This window comes from Aotus nancymaae, unplaced genomic scaffold, assembly GCF_030222135.1.
Source record: "Aotus nancymaae isolate 86718 unplaced genomic scaffold, 86718_ANA_hifiasm-v0.15.2.pri h1tg000039l, whole genome shotgun sequence".
Lineage (NCBI taxonomy): Eukaryota > Metazoa > Chordata > Mammalia > Primates > Aotidae > Aotus > Aotus nancymaae.
This window is the reverse complement of record NW_026988453.1, coordinates 4,402,250-4,423,490: the sequence shown is the minus strand read 5'-3', so window position 1 is coordinate 4,423,490 and position 21,241 is coordinate 4,402,250. Positions and strand designations below refer to the sequence as shown.

General features: G+C 51.1%; 1 protein-coding gene across 1 annotated transcript in view; it reads right to left on the bottom strand.

Moving 5' to 3' along the window:
• Positions 1 to 5,412: 5,412 nt before the first annotated feature.
• The window catches only part of IGFN1 (immunoglobulin like and fibronectin type III domain containing 1), a 37,184-nt gene continuing 21,355 nt past the window's right edge, over positions 5,413 to 21,241 (bottom strand). Inside the window, exons 13-24 of the mRNA XM_064360223.1 lie at positions 20,672 to 20,796; positions 19,830 to 19,971; positions 19,156 to 19,455; positions 18,325 to 18,624; positions 17,628 to 17,801; positions 16,146 to 16,274; positions 12,829 to 13,131; positions 11,780 to 11,868; positions 9,460 to 9,655; positions 8,475 to 8,774; positions 7,070 to 7,396; positions 5,413 to 5,904 (exon numbers count right to left, since the gene is read on the bottom strand). Coding sequence (XP_064216293.1) covers positions 5,891 to 5,904; positions 7,070 to 7,396; positions 8,475 to 8,774; positions 9,460 to 9,655; positions 11,780 to 11,868; positions 12,829 to 13,131; positions 16,146 to 16,274; positions 17,628 to 17,801; positions 18,325 to 18,624; positions 19,156 to 19,455; positions 19,830 to 19,971; positions 20,672 to 20,796 — 2,399 coding nt within the window. The 3' untranslated portion in view covers positions 5,413 to 5,890. The remainder of the gene's footprint in view (positions 5,905 to 7,069; positions 7,397 to 8,474; positions 8,775 to 9,459; positions 9,656 to 11,779; positions 11,869 to 12,828; positions 13,132 to 16,145; positions 16,275 to 17,627; positions 17,802 to 18,324; positions 18,625 to 19,155; positions 19,456 to 19,829; positions 19,972 to 20,671; positions 20,797 to 21,241) is intronic.

Genomic DNA, 21,241 nt, shown 5'->3' with positions numbered 1-21,241 from the left:
AGGATAAAATATTAGACACTGAAAAGATTTAACAAACTATTATAACTAATACGTTTAGCAAAATTGCTGAATACAATATTAACTTTTAAAAAATAAATATCAGTGTTTTACATCATCGGTAACCAACTAAAAAATAGAGCAGACAATAGAATGCCATTCATAGTTACGAAGGCTACAAAGGAGCCAGGAATTACTCTAGCAAAGGATGTACATCACATTCTTAGAGAAAACGTGAAATTTAATAAAGGGCATTTAATAAAAGACATTGAATAAGGTCAAGACGTTTAAAGATTTGAACAAGTGAAAAGGTTAAATCTTTCTCATCAGTAGAATAACTAAATATTGTAAATTTGTCCATTATCTCCTTTGATTACATTAAATCAATGTAATCTCAATTAAAATTCCTACAGTATTTTTTAAAACCCAAACTTATACCAAATTCTATATTGAAAAGTAAAGTTCTACAAATAGCCATGTCAACTTTGTAAAAGAAAATCCAAAAGAGGGGTTTAACCCACCACCTATGAAGTCATACTTAAAATTACACCACTATACTACTGGTGTGGAAATAGGAAATGGATCGAATAACAGAACACAGAGACCAGAAACATATCAAATTACATACGAGAACTTTCCCAGGCGGTAGAAGAAGAGATTATTGAATAGCATTAGAAAACTTGATCAGAAAATGGAGAGAAATAAAGATGGCTTCTACTTCCATCCATTTATGAAGGTGAACTACCAATGATTTAAAGACCTAAATGTGAAAGTAATACAGCTAACCAAAGGAAATGTAGTTGGATATCTTTGTGACTTTTGGGTCCAGAACGATTTCTTAAACAAAACTCCCCTGCAACACACACACACACACACACACACACACACACACACACACACACACAAAATAAAGAAAAGAATAATGGATTTTGCTACATGCAAATTCATGATTTTTGTTTACTAAAAAGCACCATAGGTTAAGTTAACAAACATGATAGGTTAGGAGCCTTCCATTTCTAGCAATATAATGGGAAAAATATCCTGAAAACCCAGTGCTGCAAAACACCTAAAAAATGCCAGATAAAATATTTTTAAATACAATTTGAAATGCATAGCTGAGATTGCAAGAAAGAAAGGAAAATCCTGAGAGGCCAAAAATAAACTGGAGCACAAATCCTGAGTGTCAAGTCAGCGTTGTGCCATCATCAACACCTTTAGAGTTTATCGATTTTAATGACGGCGGTAGAGGGACAGGAAACAGGACCTTTGGTGAAATAAGTCTTAAAAGGATCACACGGATTCCAAGAAACTTAACTGTGTGCCAGAACAAAGACCAACACTATTTAAAGGAATGTAACAAAATCGAAGATACAACAGTGTAAATTTACAATGCCTGGTGTCAAATAAAACATTACCACGTATGTCAATGATAAATACGTGTCCCGTTACCAGGAGAAAATCCATCAAGATAAACATACCCAGAAATCACAGCGATGGTAGAATTAGTAGGCAAGGATGTTAAAACCACTATTACAAATGTGCTCCATAACCTCAAGAAGGTAGAAAACGCGATATGACAAGAGAAACAAAAGATCCACACGTACTTCAATGGAGCTTCTAGAGATTTAAAAAATGCAATATCTGAAATGAAAAACATACCGAATGAGGTCACCAGAAGTTTAGAGACTGCAGAAGAAAAAAATTTAATGAACTTCAATACATAGCTATTGAAGCACAGAAAAAAAAAGAATGAAAAAAAAACCAACAACACCAAAAAATACCCAGAGCCCTAATGAGTTGTGTTCAGATGTCAAGCAGTCTAACATAAGTGAAATTGGAGCCACAAAAGTGAAGGTACAGAAAAATATTTGAATAAATAATAGCCAACATTTCTAAATTTGATGAAAATGACAACCCACAAATCCTTCACACAGAGAAAACTCCAAGCTCAGTGGTTTTATCGGTAAATCCTACCAAACATTTAAGGATAATATAACATCAACTGTATACAAACTTTTCCAGAAAATAGAAGAGGAGTAAGTAATAGGGAGTCTAAAAGTTGACCCACAGATACATGGTCAATTGACTTTCAACAATCCCCCAAGCTAAATAATCATAAAGAAAATCCCACCAAGGCATATTTTAATTAAATTGCTGATAAGGAGAAAATATTAAAAGCAGAGAAAAACGTTCTTTTACCTAAAAATAAAGATAAGAATGATAGACTTTTCAACAAAAATTGCAAGTCAAAAGATAATGAAGTGAGAAAAGATGATGAGGTAACAGATTAAGAATAAAAGAGAGACAACACATGTTTCTGCTATGATGAATGAAAGGGGATATCACTAGAGAGCCTACAGATGAAACGATTGTAAGGGAATATTATAAGCAACTTTGTACCAACAAATTCAACAACGTAGATGAAACTGACAAATTCTTTAAGTGTCGCAACTTATCAAAGCTCGTTCAGGAAGATATTGGTAGCTTGGATAGCCCTATATATTTATTGAAAAATTGAGCTTGAGGTCTAATCCTTTTCACAAACGAAACTCCAGGTCCCCTAGTTTCATTGGTAAATTCTACCAAACATTTAAGGAATAAGTAATAAAAAGTCTAAAAGTGGACCCACACATATATGGTCAATTGACTTTCAACAAGCATTCCAAGGTAATTCAATGGAGACAGAAAATCCAAGGAGAGACCCGACCTTTACCTTTTTTTTTTTTTGACAGTCTCATTCTTGTCGCCCAGGCTGGAGTATGATGGCACGATCTCAGCTCACTGCAACCTGCCTCCTAGGTTCAAGCAATTCTTCTGCCTCAGCCTCCCAAGTAACTGGGATTACAGGCTTATGCCATCATATCCGGCTAAGTTTTTGGATATTTAGTAGAGTCAGAGTTTCACCATGTTGATCAGGTTGGTCTCAAACTCCTGACCTCAGGTGATCCACCCGCCTCGGCCTCCAGAAGTGCTGGGATTAGAGGTGTGAGCCACTGTGCCCACCCCCTACCCTGACTCTTATACTACATACCAAAATTAACATAAAATGCACAGAACGACATGTAAGAAGTAAAACCATAACACCTCTAGAAGAAAGCAGGAGAAAAATCTTTGTGACCTTGGATTAGGCAACTCTTATTCTTAATTTACAAATGAAGAATGAGGCATAGATAGGTTAAACATCTTGCACAACTAGCTAGTAGCAGAACTAGTCTTTAAACCCTTAAACTTATGCTCAGATTCTATACTTGGCTGGCAAGGACTTTTTCTGGCTTTGTGTGGAAATGAATGAAAATGCCATGACTGTTCCACTGTCCCTTTTGCCTTTTTTGTCTTCATATCCCACCCCAGTTACAGAAGTATGTTAGCCCCTCCCAGGGACACCTAATCTGCCCCAAGATATTGACACTCTGCTGTCCGCTGCCAAAAGAGACCACCGCTTTCCACTGTCCCAGGCCTCTGAGGGCGGGAACTCTGCCTCCGTCGTTGTTGGTACCCAGAGCACACATAGGCCTGTAAATTTGGTCCAGGAGTGTTTCCCTGTGGCATTAGACCAAGGGCTGGGATAGCCATGTAGGTCACCTGGAGTTGTCCGCACTGAATCCTTGCCAGCGCTGGAACCCAGCCCGTGCTTCCCTACCTCCTTGACTTTGCTCATGGTGTTCTCCGCCCCGATGCCGCCTTGCCCGTTTTTGCCTGTCCAGTTGCCACTTCTCCCTCAAGGATGTTACCACTTCAGGAAGCCGTCCTTGAGGCTCTCAGCCCGCAGCATCTCTCCTCCTCTGCACTCCTCTGGACTTTACTGGCGCCTTTCTACCTTGGATTATGGCTTTTGGTACACAAGTCTTGCCTCCCCGCCCTGGGTCCCTTGGCGACAGAAATCAGGTCTGAGTCATCTTCGTCTCTGCCTCCACAGCGCCTGATCCAGGCTCATCAAAGAAATGACGGTATCTCATGAAGCCATCATGGGTTACAGTCTTTTCTCCTTATATTGACTCAAAAGATCAGTCCCCAGTACCCCACCCTTAGAGGTGCAGAAAGGTCTCTCTTCTCATCCTTAATATGAGTGTCTGATCAGAGCTAGGCATGCCGCGGGCACTGGATCACCCACTCTGTGCAAATGACCTCTTCTCTGCATTTCTGAAATCACAGACTATTGGCCTGAGGCTCTGCCCTCCTTCAACTCCAGGACTACACAGCAGGGAAAGCACTCATGAGAACAGCCCCACATAGGCTGAGGTGTCAAGCAACTGCCTCTCAGGTTCTGAGAACTCCCTTTTTCCCTATGGCCCTGCTGCGATAGCAAGGTAGAGATAACGAGAGAAATTCCAAGGAACAGTTCATGCAGGTTTTTTTGGTGGGGGAAGGAATGCACTGTAAAAGGTCATCTGGTCCACGCCCCTGCCTCTGGGGGACACTCTTGGTCTATTTTGGGTGAACAGTTCTCTCTCCGATTCAAGGAGCCCTCCCTTGGTCACATATTCTCACTCTTCAGAAACGGGTTTTCACATCATTGCCTCCTCCTGTGATTCACGCTCCTTCCTTCCTGCAGCTGACTGGCAGTTAGTGGCAAAGGGGGGCTGTGGGAAGCAGAAGCCAGGATCTGAGCAGAGCGAGTGAAAGGCAGACAGCGTTCTAGCTCATCGGGTCATCTGCTGGGCTCAGAGCTGATGCCCTGGGAGAGAGTGGGGCTCGGCCTTCCTCAGGGCTCCTTCCTTCCTTTTGGCTCCTGGAAACCGGAGTATTTCCTGGCAGCCTGAGAGTTTTGGGGCCGTGGCTTGAGAATAGGGAGTGTGAGGGAGTGTAGGAGTTCTGGGGGCAGTGGCGGGGTGACCCGCGTGGGAAAGGGAGGCAGCCCATCTCTCCTGTGACATGGGGCAGTGGGGGCTGTGGAGAAGCTGAGGAGGCCTCATGGAGCCTGAGTGAGAGTCATGCCCTCAGGTGCTTGATGGTCTCATTCATCCCTTCTGACAGGGCTCAGATCCCGGAGTAGGATTCTCCCCAACTCAGGCTCTTTCTCATCCTGGAGAGTGACAGACATACGACAGCCCTGAGCAACCCCAGCCCTGTGGTCCCCACACGTAACACCTGGGGAGGCCTCCGGCCCTGCTGCTCACAGGATTCCTGCCAGCCCGGAGTGCAGGAGGCGGGCCAGGAGGAAGAGAGGCGTCTCCATTACCCACTAACCCTTCTTGGCTTTCTCCCTCTTGCCACTAGCTGTGCAGGTCAGGGCTGCAGGAGAATCCAGTTCTGAGCCCATTCTTCCCTCCATCCAGAACCCACCCATCCTTCCAACTGGAGCCTGGAATAAAGGCTCTGCTTTGGGAATCTTTCCTCCAACACACCCACCCCCAGTAAATTTGCAAATGATCTGCTCATATTAGCCTAATGTTTTAATGAAGAAAAGTACACATGCCACACCCCTGTGCCCACCCACACACACGCCCTCGATGCCCTAGTCCTCACCCAGGTCCTCTGACCTCCTCTCCTCTTTCTTCCCTGGGGTGACAGCAGGCCCAGCTGTGCCCACCCTCCCTCCAAGGGGCTCAGCCCAGGAAAATAAGGAGCTGGCCCATCCTGCAGGCAGGTGCCCTCTGGATCTCCTGAAGCGAAGAAGAAAGAAACCCATATGGTGAGGGTCCAGGAGGTCTGCTGTCATTCTGTTGAGTGACTTAGCTTGGAGCCAGGAGGCAGAATGCCCTCCTCCCTTGTTTTTCTTCCCTAAGGACTTCATGTCCTCCTGGCCAAAACCTCACCAGGAGTCTTCTCACTTCCGTCTTCCTGGGGCTCCGGGCATGGCCTCCATCCATCCTTTGGGACTGGCTTCCTGGGCCAGTGCAGGTGGCAGAAGTGAAGCTCGGAGGGTCCAGGACCATCCCAGGGTGAGGTGGAGCTAGGAGCTGGGTTCTGCAAGACACAGGATATTCCCATTGGTCCAGTGGGGCAGCCACCCCACCCCACACCTGCTTAGTGGTGAAGAAAACTCAGCATGGGGTTCAGGCTACGGGCTCTGCTGTTGGGGGTGTGGGTTCAAATCCGGAGCCACCAGTGCTCTCTGAGCTTGGGTAAAGCCCTTTGCTGGCCCCTTAGAGAACCATAACCACCCCCAATAGCAGCTTCTTTCCAAGACTATATGTGTACACAAGCTGGGGTGCTTCGAGAGTGGCTTCCCAAATGCCTGAGCATACGTGCTGCAGAGAGGAGAGATGCTCTGCTCCAGTGAAGAGGAGCTGTTTCTGCACAAAGGTCAATTGAGGGTTGCCTTTTATTGCTATTCAAAATATAAGGTGTCTTAAGTACTATTGAAGGAAAAAATGTTATTTACATATGTTATTTGCGCTACCGAAAAGGAGACTATCAATGAGCGAATCAGCACAGCTTTCTAGGCACTAAATGTCCATATCTGGACATATTTAAGAAAGAGCAAAACAGACACCTGTTCATCTCTCAGGCTGCCATGTGTCACGTGCCCCACTGGGAAGCTTACGTGGACAGTACACAGCCCTTCAATCAATGGTTGCTCACCGAGTTCAAATACCTCATTTTAACAGTGGACAAATCGGCCAGGCGTGGTGGCTCACGCCTGTAATCCCAGCACTTTGGTGGGCCGAGGCAGGTGGATCACCTGAGGTCAGGAGTTTGAGACCAGCCTGACCAACATGGTGAAACCCCGCTTCTACTAAAAATACAAAAAATTAGCCAGGTGTGGTGGCAGGCACCTGTAATCCCAGCTACTCAGGAGGCTGAGGCAGGAGAATCGCTGGAACCCAAGAGGTGGAGGTTGCAGTGGGCCGAGATGGCGCCATTGCACTCCAGCCTGGGCAACAAGAGCAATACTCCATCTCAAAAAATAAATAAATTAATTAATTAAAAAGTGGGCAAATCAAGACCCCAGGTGGACCAGTGTTGGTCAGTTACATAACTGAAAGTTCACAGTCAGGCAGAGAGCCCCTGTCTTCTGACCCCTGGCTGAATCCCTCCAGCCCCCTCCCCCAGAGGTTTTCTGAAGGCAGGCAGGTGGCTGCCCTCCTGGCTGTCCTTCCCGTCCCACTGCCACGGCAGCCACCATTACCTATGACAATGAGGGTGGCCGTGCTGACCGCCTGGCCCAGCGTGTTCTCGGCCACAGCCTTGTACTCGCCGCTGTCCTTAGGGGACACGCTGGGGATGGTGAGGGAGCACACGCCCAGCAGGTCGGTGCTGTACACCCTGGGGCTTCCTTCCAGGCTTTGGTCGTTCTTGAACCAGGTGACGTGGGGCCGGGGCGAGCCCTGCACCGCGCAGCTCATGCAGCACTCACAGCCCTGGGGCAGCAGATGGGACCGCAGGCCCACCAGGAACCGGGGCTTCTGGCTCAGATCGGGTTCCCGGTAGCTTGGAGCCTTCACTGTGAACCTGTCTGTGGTGAAAACCGGGGTCAGAGGGAGGAGGGTGAGAAAGTGAGGGAGGCCTGGCTGAGGCCCAAGTCTGAGTAGAGAGCTCATGATGCTACCACGTGGGCCTTAGTTGGGGCTTCCTGCTCATCTTGCCTGCAGATTTGGACCCCGAGGCCTGACGCAGTCTATCCTTTTCCTAAAATTCTTTATGGATTTTTTTTTTTTACTACATGCTAACACACATTCACGGTGGACAACTTAGAATACACAGAGATTCAAAGGAGAAAGAATAAAAACCAGTCATATTTCACTACCTGTAGATGACCACAGCTGACATTTTGGTGTAGAGCTTTCCTGATCTGTTTGTATTTTAGGAAAATGAAACCATCATCTGATTTTATAGCCTACTTTTCCAGTGACTGATCTTAAGGTCCACATCTACTTGGTTGCAAAATACATTTTGTTGGATGGGCGCGGTGGCTCATGCCTGTAATCCCAGCATTTTGGGAGGCCGAGGCAGGCAGATCATGAGGTCAGGATATTGAGACCATCCTGGTTATCACAGTGAAACCCCATCTCTACTAAAAATACAAAAAATTAGCTGGGCTGTGGTGGCGCACACCTGTAGTCCCAGCTACTCAGGAGGCTGAGGCAGCAGAATCACTTGAACCAGGGAGGCAGAGTTGCAGTGAACTTAGATCGCACCACTGCACGCCAGCCTGTGAGACAAAGCGAGACTCCGTCTCAAAAAACACACACACACACAACGCTTTGTTTTTCAGAGAAATGTTTAACCTCTATTCACCTTATTTTCTAAGGCTACTTTTGAAGTTTCTCCCAAAGGCATCTCAGACACCCAAACACCCACACCCATCTCGTTCTCCCCACGGAGGTCAGGGGTGCAGAGGATGTCAGTACAGGTGTGTGTGAGGCAGGAGTGGGAGGAGCAGCAGCCCAGGGCTGCTGGCTGTTATTTGGCGTGCTCCGGGCCAGGTCTGCCACAGCCCCTATCCTGCGCGCCTGCCATACTTGGGTGCACCCCGCTGCAGTGCAGAGCGCAGCCCCCACCCTGCCTGCTCCCCACTCTCAGGGGCTGCTTACCGCGCTGCCGGGGGATGCACCAGGGCTGGCTGGTGTCCGAGGGTTTGCTGGTCCCCAGCTCATTCTTGGCCACCACCCTGAAGTAGTACTCATGGCCGGGGACGACACCCAGGAGGGTGAAGCGGTTTGTGTGGATACGGTCGGCCGCCTCGCGCCAGGGGCCGTGCGCGGAGGAGCGCGTGAGTACCGCGTAGTGCAGCGGGACGCCCCGGGCCTCATCTGGAGAGGGCTCCCACTCAGCTGTGACCGTCCCAGGCACGTTCTCCTGCAGGTGGATGGGCCCAGGCGCCTGCGGGCATGCTTCAAGAGAGATGGCAGAGGGAGGTCACATGGAGGGGACCCAGCAGGGCTGCTGCCAGCCCCCTCCAGGTCCCAGGTCTTCTGAGAGCCCTGGGGAATGCAGTCTCGTCACCACTCAGCTGGCTGAAGCCAGACTGAGCTTAGCCAGAGGTCCAAAGTTATCTCTAGAGGGTAGAAAATCTCCCCAAAAGAGTAATTTTAATTCACTTCAGTTTTTAAGTAAAATGACCCAGGACAAGGCGTGCATTTTTGGGCAGAGGCAGGGCTCTCCTGAGGCTGCATTACAGAGCCCCCACTGTTAGTCTCTTTGCTCATTTTTGGATATCCAGAAACTCCTCCAGGGCGGGAGCTGTGTGGAGCCACGGCTGGGGAGGAAAGCCTTTATCCTGCGCAAGGGCTGCCGACAACTCTGCCCTCTGGGTCTTGGGAGTGAAGTAAGGGCGGTGACTGTCTCTGCTCACTCACTCACAGGGAAGGATAACTGAGGCTGGAGAGGAGACACAACATGACTGTCTCCAGGCTCCTGAGGCAGAAGAACAATGGAAGTCCCCAGGGACACTTCCTGGGTCTTTTCTACTTTTATAACCAAGCACGGAGGAGAAGCAGAGAATGGAGTGACCTTGCACACCCAGCCCTGGTGAGTGGCCGAGCCAGCATCCCGAGCCCAGAGCCAGGCCTGCCTCACCTGCCACCGTGATGCGGAAGCTGTGGGCAACCTCCTTCCCCTGTGAGGTCCTCAGCACCACAGTGTAGAGACCGCTGTCCGAGAGGCTGGCCACAGGGATCAGAAGCTGGGTGAGGCCATCCTTGGTGATAGTCACACTTCTTTTGGGCAAGGGCAAGCCATCCTTCAGCCAGGTCACCTCAGGCATGGGCACAGCCTGAGAAAGGAGAGGAAGGAAAAGTTGCGAAGGGGCAGCTGGCAGTTTCATGGAAGTGATGGCATTTAAGCTAGGCTGAATATAGAAGCGGTGAGAAGAGCCTTCTACAGGGAAAAAGTCGACAAGAAAATACAGGGAGAAAGAGGGGTGGTGATAAAGTGTGAGGTTGGCAGGTGGGGATGGTAGCAGGTTGGTGTAACAGGAAAGGAAGTTGGACGGGAGGTTCAGCAAAAATCCAACGTGCCTTCCACGTCACCTGTACAGACGTCTGGATGTTATCCTGTAAGCCAGGAGCTGCTGTTGTCAGATTCTGAGCGGGAAAGCATAATGAGTTCTGGATTCACATGGCAGGGGGTGGGATGGGAATGAGAAGGGACGTGTGGGGAGGGAAGCGTTAACCACCTTGCATCCAAGACGACGTCGGAGATAATTTGGGAATCCCAGCAATAGTGCAGGAGGAGGATTGTGGTGTCCTGGCCTTGAGCTGTGGTGACCCTGAACAGGGTGGGAAGGCCATCCCAGCTGCCTGGTGACTGTGCCACCAACTCCCTACAGGGCCCTCAGTACAGGGCACGCTGGGCATCAGAGTCAAATGAAGACGCTGATAGTAACTAATGGACCCTATGGGATTGTTCTGAGAATTTAAGGCATTAATACATGAAGGCCAGGCCTGGTGGCTCATGCTCGTAATCCCAGCACTTTGGAAGGCCAAGGAGGGTGGACTGCCTGAAGTTGGGAGTTCCAGACCAGCCTGACCAACATGGAGAAACCCTGTCTCTACTAAAAATCCAAAATTAGCTGGGCGTGGTGGTGCCTGCCTGCAGTCCCAGCTACTCAGGAGACTGAGTCAGGAGAATCACTTGAACCTGGTGGGTAGAGGTTGTGGTGAGCCGAGATCACACCATTGCACTCCAGCCTGGGCAACAAGAGAAAAACTCCATCTCAAAATACCAATACCAATAATAATAATAATAGATGGAAAGCAGAGAGAACAAGGCCTAGGACGTGGTAAATACTCAGTGTGTGTTAAATATTCTTGTCATTATCGTTGTCTTATTATGGTTAAGAACAAGTCGTTTGAGTAAGATAGACGGGTTTGAATCTTGCTGTGTGTGCTATGAGCTTCCTCCACAGATGCTGATGGTTTTAAACAATAATAACAATATTCAAACATAGTGGGTACTGCCATACGCCTGGCCCTACTTACGCACTTTCAATATAGTAATTCCTTGAACACTCAGAACAACCCTTGGAGATAGGTTACTGTTAATATGCCCTTTCGACAGATGAGGAAGGTGAAACACAGAGACGTTAAGATATTTGTGCAGACCGGGAGCGGTGGCTCACGCCTGTAATCCCAGCACTTTGGGAGACTGAGGCGGGTGGATCACCTGAGGTCAGGAGTTCGAGACCAGGCTGGCCACCATGGTGAGACCTTGTCTCTACTAAAAATACAAAAATGAGCCGAGCGTGGTGGTACCTGCCTGTAATCCCAGCTACTTGGGAGGCTGAGGCAGGAGAATTGCTTGAACCCAGGAGGCAGGGGTTGTGGTGAGCCAAGATCGCACCACTGCACTCCAGACTGGGAGACAGAGCGAGATTCCGTTTCAAATATATATATATATGTCCAAAGTCAAACAGTTGTGAGTGATGATGTTGGAATTTGAACATAGGCAGTTTGTACTTTTAGACACCACCCTACTGTTACAAAGTCAGGTGGTGCTGGTGTTGGTTGATGTCACTCTGAGTTAAATGCAGGTCGTATGCTTGCACAAAAATACACTGTGAAGTCAAAAGGGATTATTTGCACGGCAGGCTCCCTGAATTCCCAGACTAGGAGAGGTGGAGAACAGGAAGAGCCCTAGTTTGGAGGTGCAGTATCAGAAGCTACCACTAGAGGGATTTGCGGGCCTGGAGCAGAATGGCCACCCAGTGGCCAAGCGAGGGCGGTACCTTCGAGGAGGACCTGAATCCTTCCTTCATCATGTCTCGTCTGATTTCCACAAGCCCGGGGCACTAACTAGGGGCCAAAAAGGAACAGGGAAGAAAAGAGAGCCACAGGGCTGAGTCTGGTCCCTTGGCCTCTCTGGGCTTCCCTCCCCACACCCCTGTAGGTACACTCACTTCAAAGGAGACGGGCACACGGACGGTGTCCCCAACCTTGACCGTCAGCAAGTCCTTGGTGCTGGAGTCCATGAGGAACTTGGGACAGACTGAAACACACAAGAGGACTGGTTACCTCCCTCCTCCCTCGCAGTAAACTCCTGGTCCCCAGCAAGGCAGGGCTGGAGGGGAAGACTGGGCCAGTTTGATTGATGCTGAGACCCCCACACTGGGGTCTCTGAAGGACTGGAGTGCAGCTGGCAGCAGACTCTTCAGGGGGACCCCGGGGACTGGTGGGGAGATGCTCCCAGGGGAGGGACAGGAGCTGAGAAAGGGATGCTGCAGGGAGAGGGGTGGGCTAGGCTGGAACAGAGGAAGATGCTGATTTGTGATGGGGCGCTTATGTTTTGCAGATGAGATAACCACCAATCTAAGACAAGCAGTGACTTCCTGAGGTCACACCCTGTTCAGGAGGGAGCCAGGACAAGATTCCGGGAGTCTGGACTCTGTGTGCTGTGTATGCGTCTCCCTACTGTCACAGTGACGGCTAGGGTCAGTGTCAGCTTGGGTCAGAGGCAGCTCAGGGACTTGTAGTGGTTAAAGCCCAAAGGCAAAGACAATCCTCTTTTCAATAATAACAGGGAGCTGGGTGTGTCCCGTTCTGAATGTGAACCGAGGGAGCCAAGCTGCACGTAGGCCTTCTAAGGCCATGCCCAGGAAGCAGCAGCCCTCTCTCCCGGACAGCATCAACTTTGGAGCCTCCAGGTTTAAATCCTGGCTCTACCACATACCATGGGTGACAATTTGGGCAAAGTACCTTGAACCTCAGTTTTCTTTTCTGTAACTTAGGAATAAAAACATTAACCTTGTAGCAGAGTTGAAATGAGAAAACATTTCTAAGAAGGAACTGCCTAGCTCAGTGCCCAGCACATAGTAGGTGCTCAATAAATGTTGCTTGCTGAAACTGAGGGTGGGGATCCTGGCTCAGCAAGTGAATGGCAGCTGCTCAGGGGCCCCCTCTCAGGAGGGGCCTCCAGGGCTCAGGGGTTGGGGGAGGAGGCAGCACTCACCAGTAACAGGCACGGCTTGCACTAGTGTGTCCAGGGCAGTGGGCTGGCTCTGGCCTCCTTCGTTAACTGCTGTCACCCGCACGAAGTAGCCCTCTCTGGGCCGAAGCCCCTTGGCTGTGTAGGTGGTGGCTGGCACGGTGCCCGCATGGCATGGGAACCATTGGAGGCTGTCTGAGCCGCACAGCTCCACCACGAATCCCTGGGCTTCATCCCCGTCCTGGGTGTCTGGCTCGGCCCAGCTGAGGGTGATGCTGGTGTTTGATGTGTCTGTGACTTGGAGATTCCGTACCGGCCCAGGGGGTCCTGCGGGGCCACATGGGAGCGTCAGGAAGGGCATCTCCTGAGGGAGGCCACTCAGCACGGATATTGATTAGCTTTCCTTGTGGGAGGCTGGGAATTTTTTTCACTTAGCAATTCTGCCTTTAGATTCTTCTTGAATTTTTTTTTTTTTTTTTTAAGATGGAGTCTCTCTCTGCCTACCAGGCTGGAGTGCAGTGGCCTGATCTCGGCTCACTGCGACCTCCACCTTCTGGATCCAAGTGATTCTACTGCCTCAGCCTCCTGAGTAGCTTGGATTACAGGTGAACACCACCTCGCCTGGCTAATTTTTGTATTTTTAGTAGAGATGGGGTTTCACTAGGCTGGTCTCGAACTCTTGACCTTGTGATCTACCTGCCTCGGCCACCCAAAGTGCTGGGATTACAGGTGTGAGCCTTGATCCAAATTCTTACTCTAACCAGTACTTTGTTATGTGCACAAATCCCAGGCCACCTCCCCCAGGAAGCCTTCCCCAACCCATTCCCCTCATTCCTTCACCAACCTGCCAAATGCCTTGTCCTAAATATCCTTCTGTAATTCCTGAAAACCGATATTTTAGTTGATGACCTCTTGGGTTCCATTATCCTGCAAGACTAGACTTCTATGTGTTTGTATTCTGGACTCTAAGCTCTCAGAGTCAAGACTGTGCCTTTTGGGTATGCCAGTGCAGGCTTCCTGTTCTCCACTTGCTGCGTGAGAACAGTAATAACAGCCCCGCCCACCCACAGAGGTTTTCGAACAAGCAAAAAGCACAATGAGTGTGAAAGGGCATGGAAATTGCCCAGCAGTCTAGGGTTCCGGCCCTCAAGCCTGGCTGCGCATTGGAAATACCTGGCGAGCTTAAACATACCGGCACCTGGATGCCACCCCAGAGAGTCTGACGTAATTAGTCCGGGGTGCGGTCTAGGCATCCACATTTTTTAGAGCTTTCCAGGTGTTTCGAAATATGCAGTGAAGTGTGAAAACCATTGGGCTAGGGCAGTACTTCTCAAACTTTAATTAGTATAGAAGTTACCTGGGTGTTTTAGTAAAAATACAGACCCTGATCCAGTAGGGCTGGGGTGACGCCTGAGATTCAGCATTTCTCATAAGTTCTAATAAGGTGATGTTGCTGGATCATGGACCTTGCTCAGCAGCAAGAATCCAGAAAATGTAGTGACTGCTGTGGCTACTGTTAGACACTGCTTATCCTATCTATTATCTCCACTCCCCACCACTGATCAGAGAGGTTAACAGGCTGCAGGCCTGTGGCTCATGCCTGTAATCCCAGCACTTTAGGAGGCCGAGGCAGGAGGATAGCTTGAGAGCAGGAGTTCAAGACCAGCCTAGGCAATATAGTGAGACCCTGTCTCTACAAAAACAAATTAGCAGGTCATGGTGACATATGCTTATAGTTCCAGCTGCTCAGGAGGCTGAGGCAGGAGGATTGCTTGAGCCCAGGAGTTGGAGGCTGGAGTGAACCGAGATTGCATCACTGCACTCCAGCCTGGGTTAAAGAGTGAGACCCTGTCAAGAAAGAAAAAAGAAAGGAAAGAAAGAAGAGAAAGGAATGAAAGGAAAAAAGGAAAGGAGGGAAAGAAAGAAAAAGGAAGAAGGAAATAAAGAGAAGAAGGAAATAAAGAAAGAGAAGAAATGAAAGGGAGGGGAAAGGAAAGAAAGAAGGAGAAAGACAAAGGAAAGGAAGGGAGAAAGAAAGAGAAGGAAAGAAAGAAAGAGAAGGAAAGAAAGAAAGAGAAAAGGAAAGAGAGAGAAGGAGGGAGGGAGGGAAGGAAAAGAAAAGATAGAACATGCTTGGTCCATTTGCAAGGAGTAAGTTGCATGGGCCAGCTTTCTTCCCCCATCCCTCCATTCCACACCCTGCCCTTCCTAGGACTAAAACTCAGATACCACTTGAACAACGACACTTAGAGAATGTTCCGGTCTTGTTGGGTTCATTCAAACAGCCTGAACACCTGCAGTGGGCTAGGCCCTGTGGGGCACAGAGATTCTCTCCAGGTGTTGACCACCTGCCCCATCCAGCAAGTGCCAGAAATGTGCTGCTCCCCAGAGGACTTGACGCAGGCAAACTCATTAGGGGAGGAGAAATACGGAACAGCATTTTCTAAGCTGTGTGCCTTGGAGTGACGCTTTTAATAGGTATTTTGTGAAAAAGCTAGATTTGGATCAAGGTTAGACGGTTTTTTTCCCCCCGCAGGACATGTAAATACTTAGGCTCACATCATACAGATCTTTGATCCCAGACATTTTTGCTGTTCCTGTTATTCTTAGAATGTCTGTTGGCACCTCTTGATACACTCGAGGTTCCTGAGACCACAGGTCTCAGAAACGAAATGCTATCTCAGACTAAGTTTCTCAAGGGCAGAGACCAGGATTGACTCACCTACTTCCTGGCACAATGCTGGCCATTTAGTAGGTGATGGGCAAATACTCATTGGCTAAAGAATTGATGCTGAGCTTCCCCTGTTACCTGCCCCCTGCCCTGCCTGAGGGGCACACTGGGGTGAGTGGATGCTTATGGGACTGGGGCATGTGGACCAGCTTGGGGGCTGAACTGCGTAGAGGCCAAAGAGTGAGTTAAGTGATCTTGAAAAGGACTCTCCTTTTTTCTTTCTTTTCTTTTTTTTGAGAAACATTGTCCCTCTGTTATGTAAGCTGGAGTGCAGTGGTACAATCATAGTTTACTGTAGCCTCAAACTCCCAGGCTCAAGCAATCCTCCTGCCTTTGCCTCCCAAAGGGCTAGGATTACTGGTGTGAACCATTACACCTGGCGGGGAAGGAATCTTCTCATCCCACTGCCTGGCTCCTGGGCCTATTTGATCTCGATGTAGGGCCCCTAAGACATGCCTCACCCAAGAAGCCTTTTGATTTTTATACCCAGCCCTCCTGCCCGTCTCCTTCAGGACTGCCCCTGACCTGTGACCTCCTGTCGTGTCCCACCCGGCTTTGGGGCTATCCCGTGCTCACCCCCACCCCCATCCTGGGTTGGCACTCTACTTACTCATGGGGTCCCGAGCAAAGATGGCATCTGATGGGGGCCCAGGCTCTCCGGGGCCTGAGGGAGCCACAGCTGTGACCCGGAACTCGTACTGACAGCCCTGCCGCACGTCTGCCACCGTCCACTTCCTCTCTGTGAACAGCCCACCCATGTGAGTCCCACCCTGATGGGGCTGGACATGGGAGAAAGCTTGGGTGCCTCCGAGTTCTGAAGGAGACCAAGCCTGGGGTTCTAACACATCCCTCCCTACATCCCGCCACCCACTGTGACTCAGTTCCCTCCAAGGTGGAAAGGGCACTGCTCACAGCGTCAGGGGCCCCGGAGCCCTATCTGGTTCCACCACTGACTTGCTGGGTGTTCTTGGGCAAGTGCCTTAATGTCCCTGGTTGTCTCTGCCTTATTGAGTTGCTGTCATATTTAAATAAAGCAGAATCACTAAATAGTGAAATTGGAAGGATGCCTTTAGTTCATCTCTCTCTTTCCAGAGATAAGGAAACTGAAGTCCTGACAGGCCTTAGCTTCTAAGTAGCAGAGCCACGACCTGAACCCAGGTCTCCTGGGAAGCTGTTCTGAGCCCGTTCTTTCCTCCTCAAACCTGGACTTCCCCGGCACGCGTGCAGAGCAAAGAAATGCTAAGGGTTGTCAGAAGACCCCTCAGCATCTGCCCAGCCCTTTGGCTTTTCCAAGTTCTTTCTGATCTCAGAATGCAGTTTGTTTCTCAGGAAACTACTTAGTGGGGCGGGGAGCGGGGGCCTTCTCTCCACTTTATGTTGTGGAAATTAAGATCTAGGCCCAGCATGGTGGCTCACGCCTACAATCCCAGCACTTTAGGCCGAGACGGGTAGATCACTTGAGGTCAGGAGTTCAAGACCAGCCTGGCCAACATGGTGAAACCTCATCTCTACTCAAAGAACAAAAATTAGCTGGGCGTGGTGGTGCAGGCCTGTAGTCCCAGCTACTTGGGAGGCTGAGGCAGGAGAATCACTTGAACCCAGGAGGTGGAGGCTGCAGTGAGCCAAGATCACACCACTGCACTCCAACCTGGGTGACAGAGTGAGACTCTGTCTCAAAAAAAAAAAAAAAATCTAGAGAGGAAGTGAACTGTCCAAGGTCAAGGCCAGAAGTATAGGGGCCAGGGCTAACGGCTTCATCTCTGACTCCCAGCCAGGATTTCTGGATCAGGGCTTCTTGACCTCAGCACAACAGACATTTCTTTTGCCAGATACTTCTTTGGGTGTTTTGAGAGGAGGGCGTGGGTTCCGCCCTGGGTGCTGTAGGGTGTTTAATGGCATCCCCGACCTCTTCGCACTAGAGGCCAGTGACATCTACTCTCCACCCAGTTGTGACAATGAAAAGTGTCTCCAGACATTGCCAAACTACCCTAGATGAGAACCACTGTATCAAACCAATCTGAACTGACGAATCCCCGGGATCCTGGAGCCAGGAGGGGTCTAAGGAAGCTCTGGAAGCCAGGACCATGCTCACCAGGCACAGGCTGGTCATTCACTGCTGTCCAGGTATTGCTGCCCTTCTTACGCCTCTCGATCAGGTAGCCCAGGATGTGGGCGCTGCCAGGGCCCTGAGGTGTCGTCCATGTTAGTGTAATGCCCTGGCTGGAGGCCGACAGGATGGCTGGTGCAGAAGGCGCCTTGGGGAGAGCTGGGGGCAGGAAAGGGTCCAGTCAGCCAGAGGCCCGGGAAAGGTGCCGGCTGATGGGGAGCCCCTGGGGGTAGGAGGCACGGGCATCTGGGGCAGGCCACTCTCCACCCTGTCCTGGGGAGTTTAGGGGCTGAGCCAGCCTGCCCTGGGTCAGCGTTCTGGCTGTTCAGAGGAAGGAATGAAGGGACAGAGAAGGCACTGTATCCTCGGAGCCTGGAGCTGGCCCTGAGGCCCCTCAGCCTCCAGTCCCCTGATAGGATGTTGGAGGCGGATGCTCCTCTCTCCCTGGGCCAGAGACAGTGGGCTTTGCTGGCCCATACCCTCACTCCCGGAGACTCTGTAAAACACTTCCCGATCTGAGTGCCAGATCCCAAATGCAGCTGAGGGAAGGAGTCTCTAGAGTGCTCCAGAAGGGCCTCTGGAGCCCCGAGCACAGGCTGGTGTCAGCCTCTGGGGCAGTCTGCCCACCTCAGCACAGCGGGGAGCCCAGGAGCCTTTTCTCAGCCCCAGCCTTTTCTCTCACCCTCAGGAGCCACCAATGTCTCCTCGGACTCCAGGGCCTCGCCAGCGCCCTCCGAGGTCACAGCCCGCACTCGGAAGGTGTACTTCCTGCCCGGCTCCACGTGGGCATCCGTGAAGGTGGTGCTGTCAGCGGGGGCCTCGCCCACCTGCAGCCAAGTGCTCCTGCCAGCCTGCCGTCTCTCCACCACATAGCGCTCTACAGGCCGGCCCCCATCGTCCCTTGGGGGCCGCCAGCGGAGGCAGACACCAGCCTTGTGGCAATCCTGAACCTCCAGGGGGCCTTGTGGGAGATCAGGCTTGTCTGGGGACCCACAGAGAGGAGCAGGAAGAGGGGAGGGTCAGAGGAGCTGGAGGGGAGCAGCGCTGGTTCCCTTCCCATGCCATCAGCAATGGGGCAGACTGTCCAGAGAGCCTTGGGCATTACCCGGAGGGCCACACAGGCTTGACATTCGTCTCCACCCAAACACACGCGTGCACCCAGGGATGTGCCATGGAATGCGCCAGGTCCGCCATCCAGTGGCTGGTATGGGCACCTGCTTGGCCCACAGCAGTCCTACCTTGCTGGCGCCACTGAGGCCTGGGGACCATCATCCCACCCAGCAACTTCCTGAGGGCCCATGTATTGGGCTCAGAGAGGCACAACCGGCTCCACCCCCCGCAGGAGCCCAGCACGTTGCTGATCTCAACTGTTTTTTCCTAAGCAGTGTGAGCAGAGTTAAGGGTAGGTCTGGATGCAGATGAGGATCAGAGCCAGCAGACATCACACCCCAGCCCTGCCCTTGCTGATGGGGAGGGGACTCAGGCCTTGGCTGGGGGAAGACGGGGCTGGTACCTATGACTTGCAGGGTGAACTCAGCCTGCACGGAGCCTCCCTTGCTCCTCAGCGTCACACTGTATTGGCCACAGTCCTTCCTGCCTGCGCTGGGGAGGCACAGCCGAGAGTAGCCATCCCCCAGGTCCACCTGGGCCTCCCCGTCACCACTGCCCACCACCTCGGCCCCGTCCTTCCTCCAGGCAGCATGAATGGGGACGTGGCTCTGGAAGGGGATCTTCACTGTCACCGGCTTCCCAGCCTTGACCACCAGCGGCTCTCTCAGTTTCTCTGTCACATCTGGAGCAACGGTGGGGGCATCTAGAGATAAAACAAGAGACTCAAAGAAGACCAGGGCCCTGGGCCCCTGGAGAACGCAGAAAGGAGGACCCAGAGAAGGAAGTTTGGGCTAAGAGTAAGGAACCCTGTACCCTGCCACATGGGGACTAACAAGGGGAGCGGGTTTCATCTGCAGCAGGAGAGACCAGGCTTAGACTTCACCGAGGACTCCCTGGCAAGGAAAGAGCTCAGATGCTGGAACAGGCAGGGTATGAGTCGGCTTTTCCCGTCATCTTCTCTGGGGATGAGATTAGATACTTGCTGCAGACTAGCCGCATGTTCAGGTGTTTTAAAGCAAGGCATGGCACCTGGTATAAAGAGACTGTGGGACAGGTCAGGGCAGGGCTCGGCCTTACCCTGGACAGTCAGGGTGGCCTCGCTCTGCTGGTCGCCGGCTACAAAGGTGTACCTCCCGGCTTGGGTCCCCTGTGCATGTGCGATGAAGAGTCGGCGCACAAGACCGTCTTGCTCAAAGATGACTCCATCCTGGGCGGTGAGCTGGAGACAGGCCAGAGCAGGAGAAGGTCACCCCACCCCCAGCGCAGCCCCGCCAGCTAACCAGAGCCCTTTACTGATGCTGGGATCCTGATGACAGCTGTGTGAATGGAATGCTTATCGCATGCCAATGCTCTCTGTGCTTAGCACCTTATCTAATTGTCATAACAACCTGATGAAGTAAGTACTATTATTAGTCCCACTTTATAGATGAGGGAGCCAGAATGTTAGCTGCTTGCTTGAGGTCCCATAACTGGTAGTGGCAGAGCCGGGATCTGAAGCCAGACCTAGCTGACACCGAGGCCCCTGCCCTGAGCCGCTGCAATGTCTATCTTGGGGTGGCAGCTGTAATGCAGGACAGAGGGGTTGTACAGGGAGATGAGGGCTCCCCTCTGGTAGGGATGAGAAGGTGGCATTTGTACGAGGCCTTGAAGCACGGGTAGGACGCTGCAGGTGTAGAAGAGGCATTTGGCATGGTGGAAGAACAAGGGGTGCGCTGAGGGGCGTAGGACATGCATCATTTAAAAATCCAATTTTATTTTAAACACACCAAGTTAGTAGCTATTGAAATGTCTCCCAGGGTGGATACATTAGTAAAATGGAGGGAAAAAATCTTTCTTTTAAAGCCTCTACCCCTTCCTCTTCCCTGCTTTACCTCTGTCCCTCCAGCTTGTAAAGAGAAGGTGTGAGGGGGACACAGTACCTTGACTCCATCCTTAAACCAGGTGCCGGGTCCCAGGTCGCTGGTGAGGGTACAGGAGAGTGTGGTAGCCTCCCCCTGCTGCACCTCCGTGTCAGCCAGGCCCTGGGAGAAGTGGCCCATGGGGCCTGGAGAGACACAGAGGGAGTCCTCAGGGCCGAGCCTCCCAGGCCATGGCCTGCACTATGCCCTGCAGGGCCACTGTGGTCCTGCCAATGGGCTCAGCTGGTGTCAGCAGGGTGGTTCCCAGCATCTATGCTGCCTTGGCGCCAACACCCTGGTCTTCCCACACAGGAGACCAAGCATTGCTGCTTTTCTCAGCAGGACCTAGGCTGGTCCAGGAGACCTGGGGAGTAAGATACATGAAGCCCCTCCACCGCCCACCGAGTCACAGAGGGGAGAAGTCTGGTAACCCACAGAGAGTTGGGTCCATAACCCTGGTGCTGTGGACATCAGGTTTCACGAGCAGATACCTAGGAGACCTCTGAGCCTCTCACAGGCTGGATCCCATCGGCACAAAGAGGAAATGGTTGTTTCCTAAATTTGCAAAAGGTTCCTGAGAATGGAACAGAC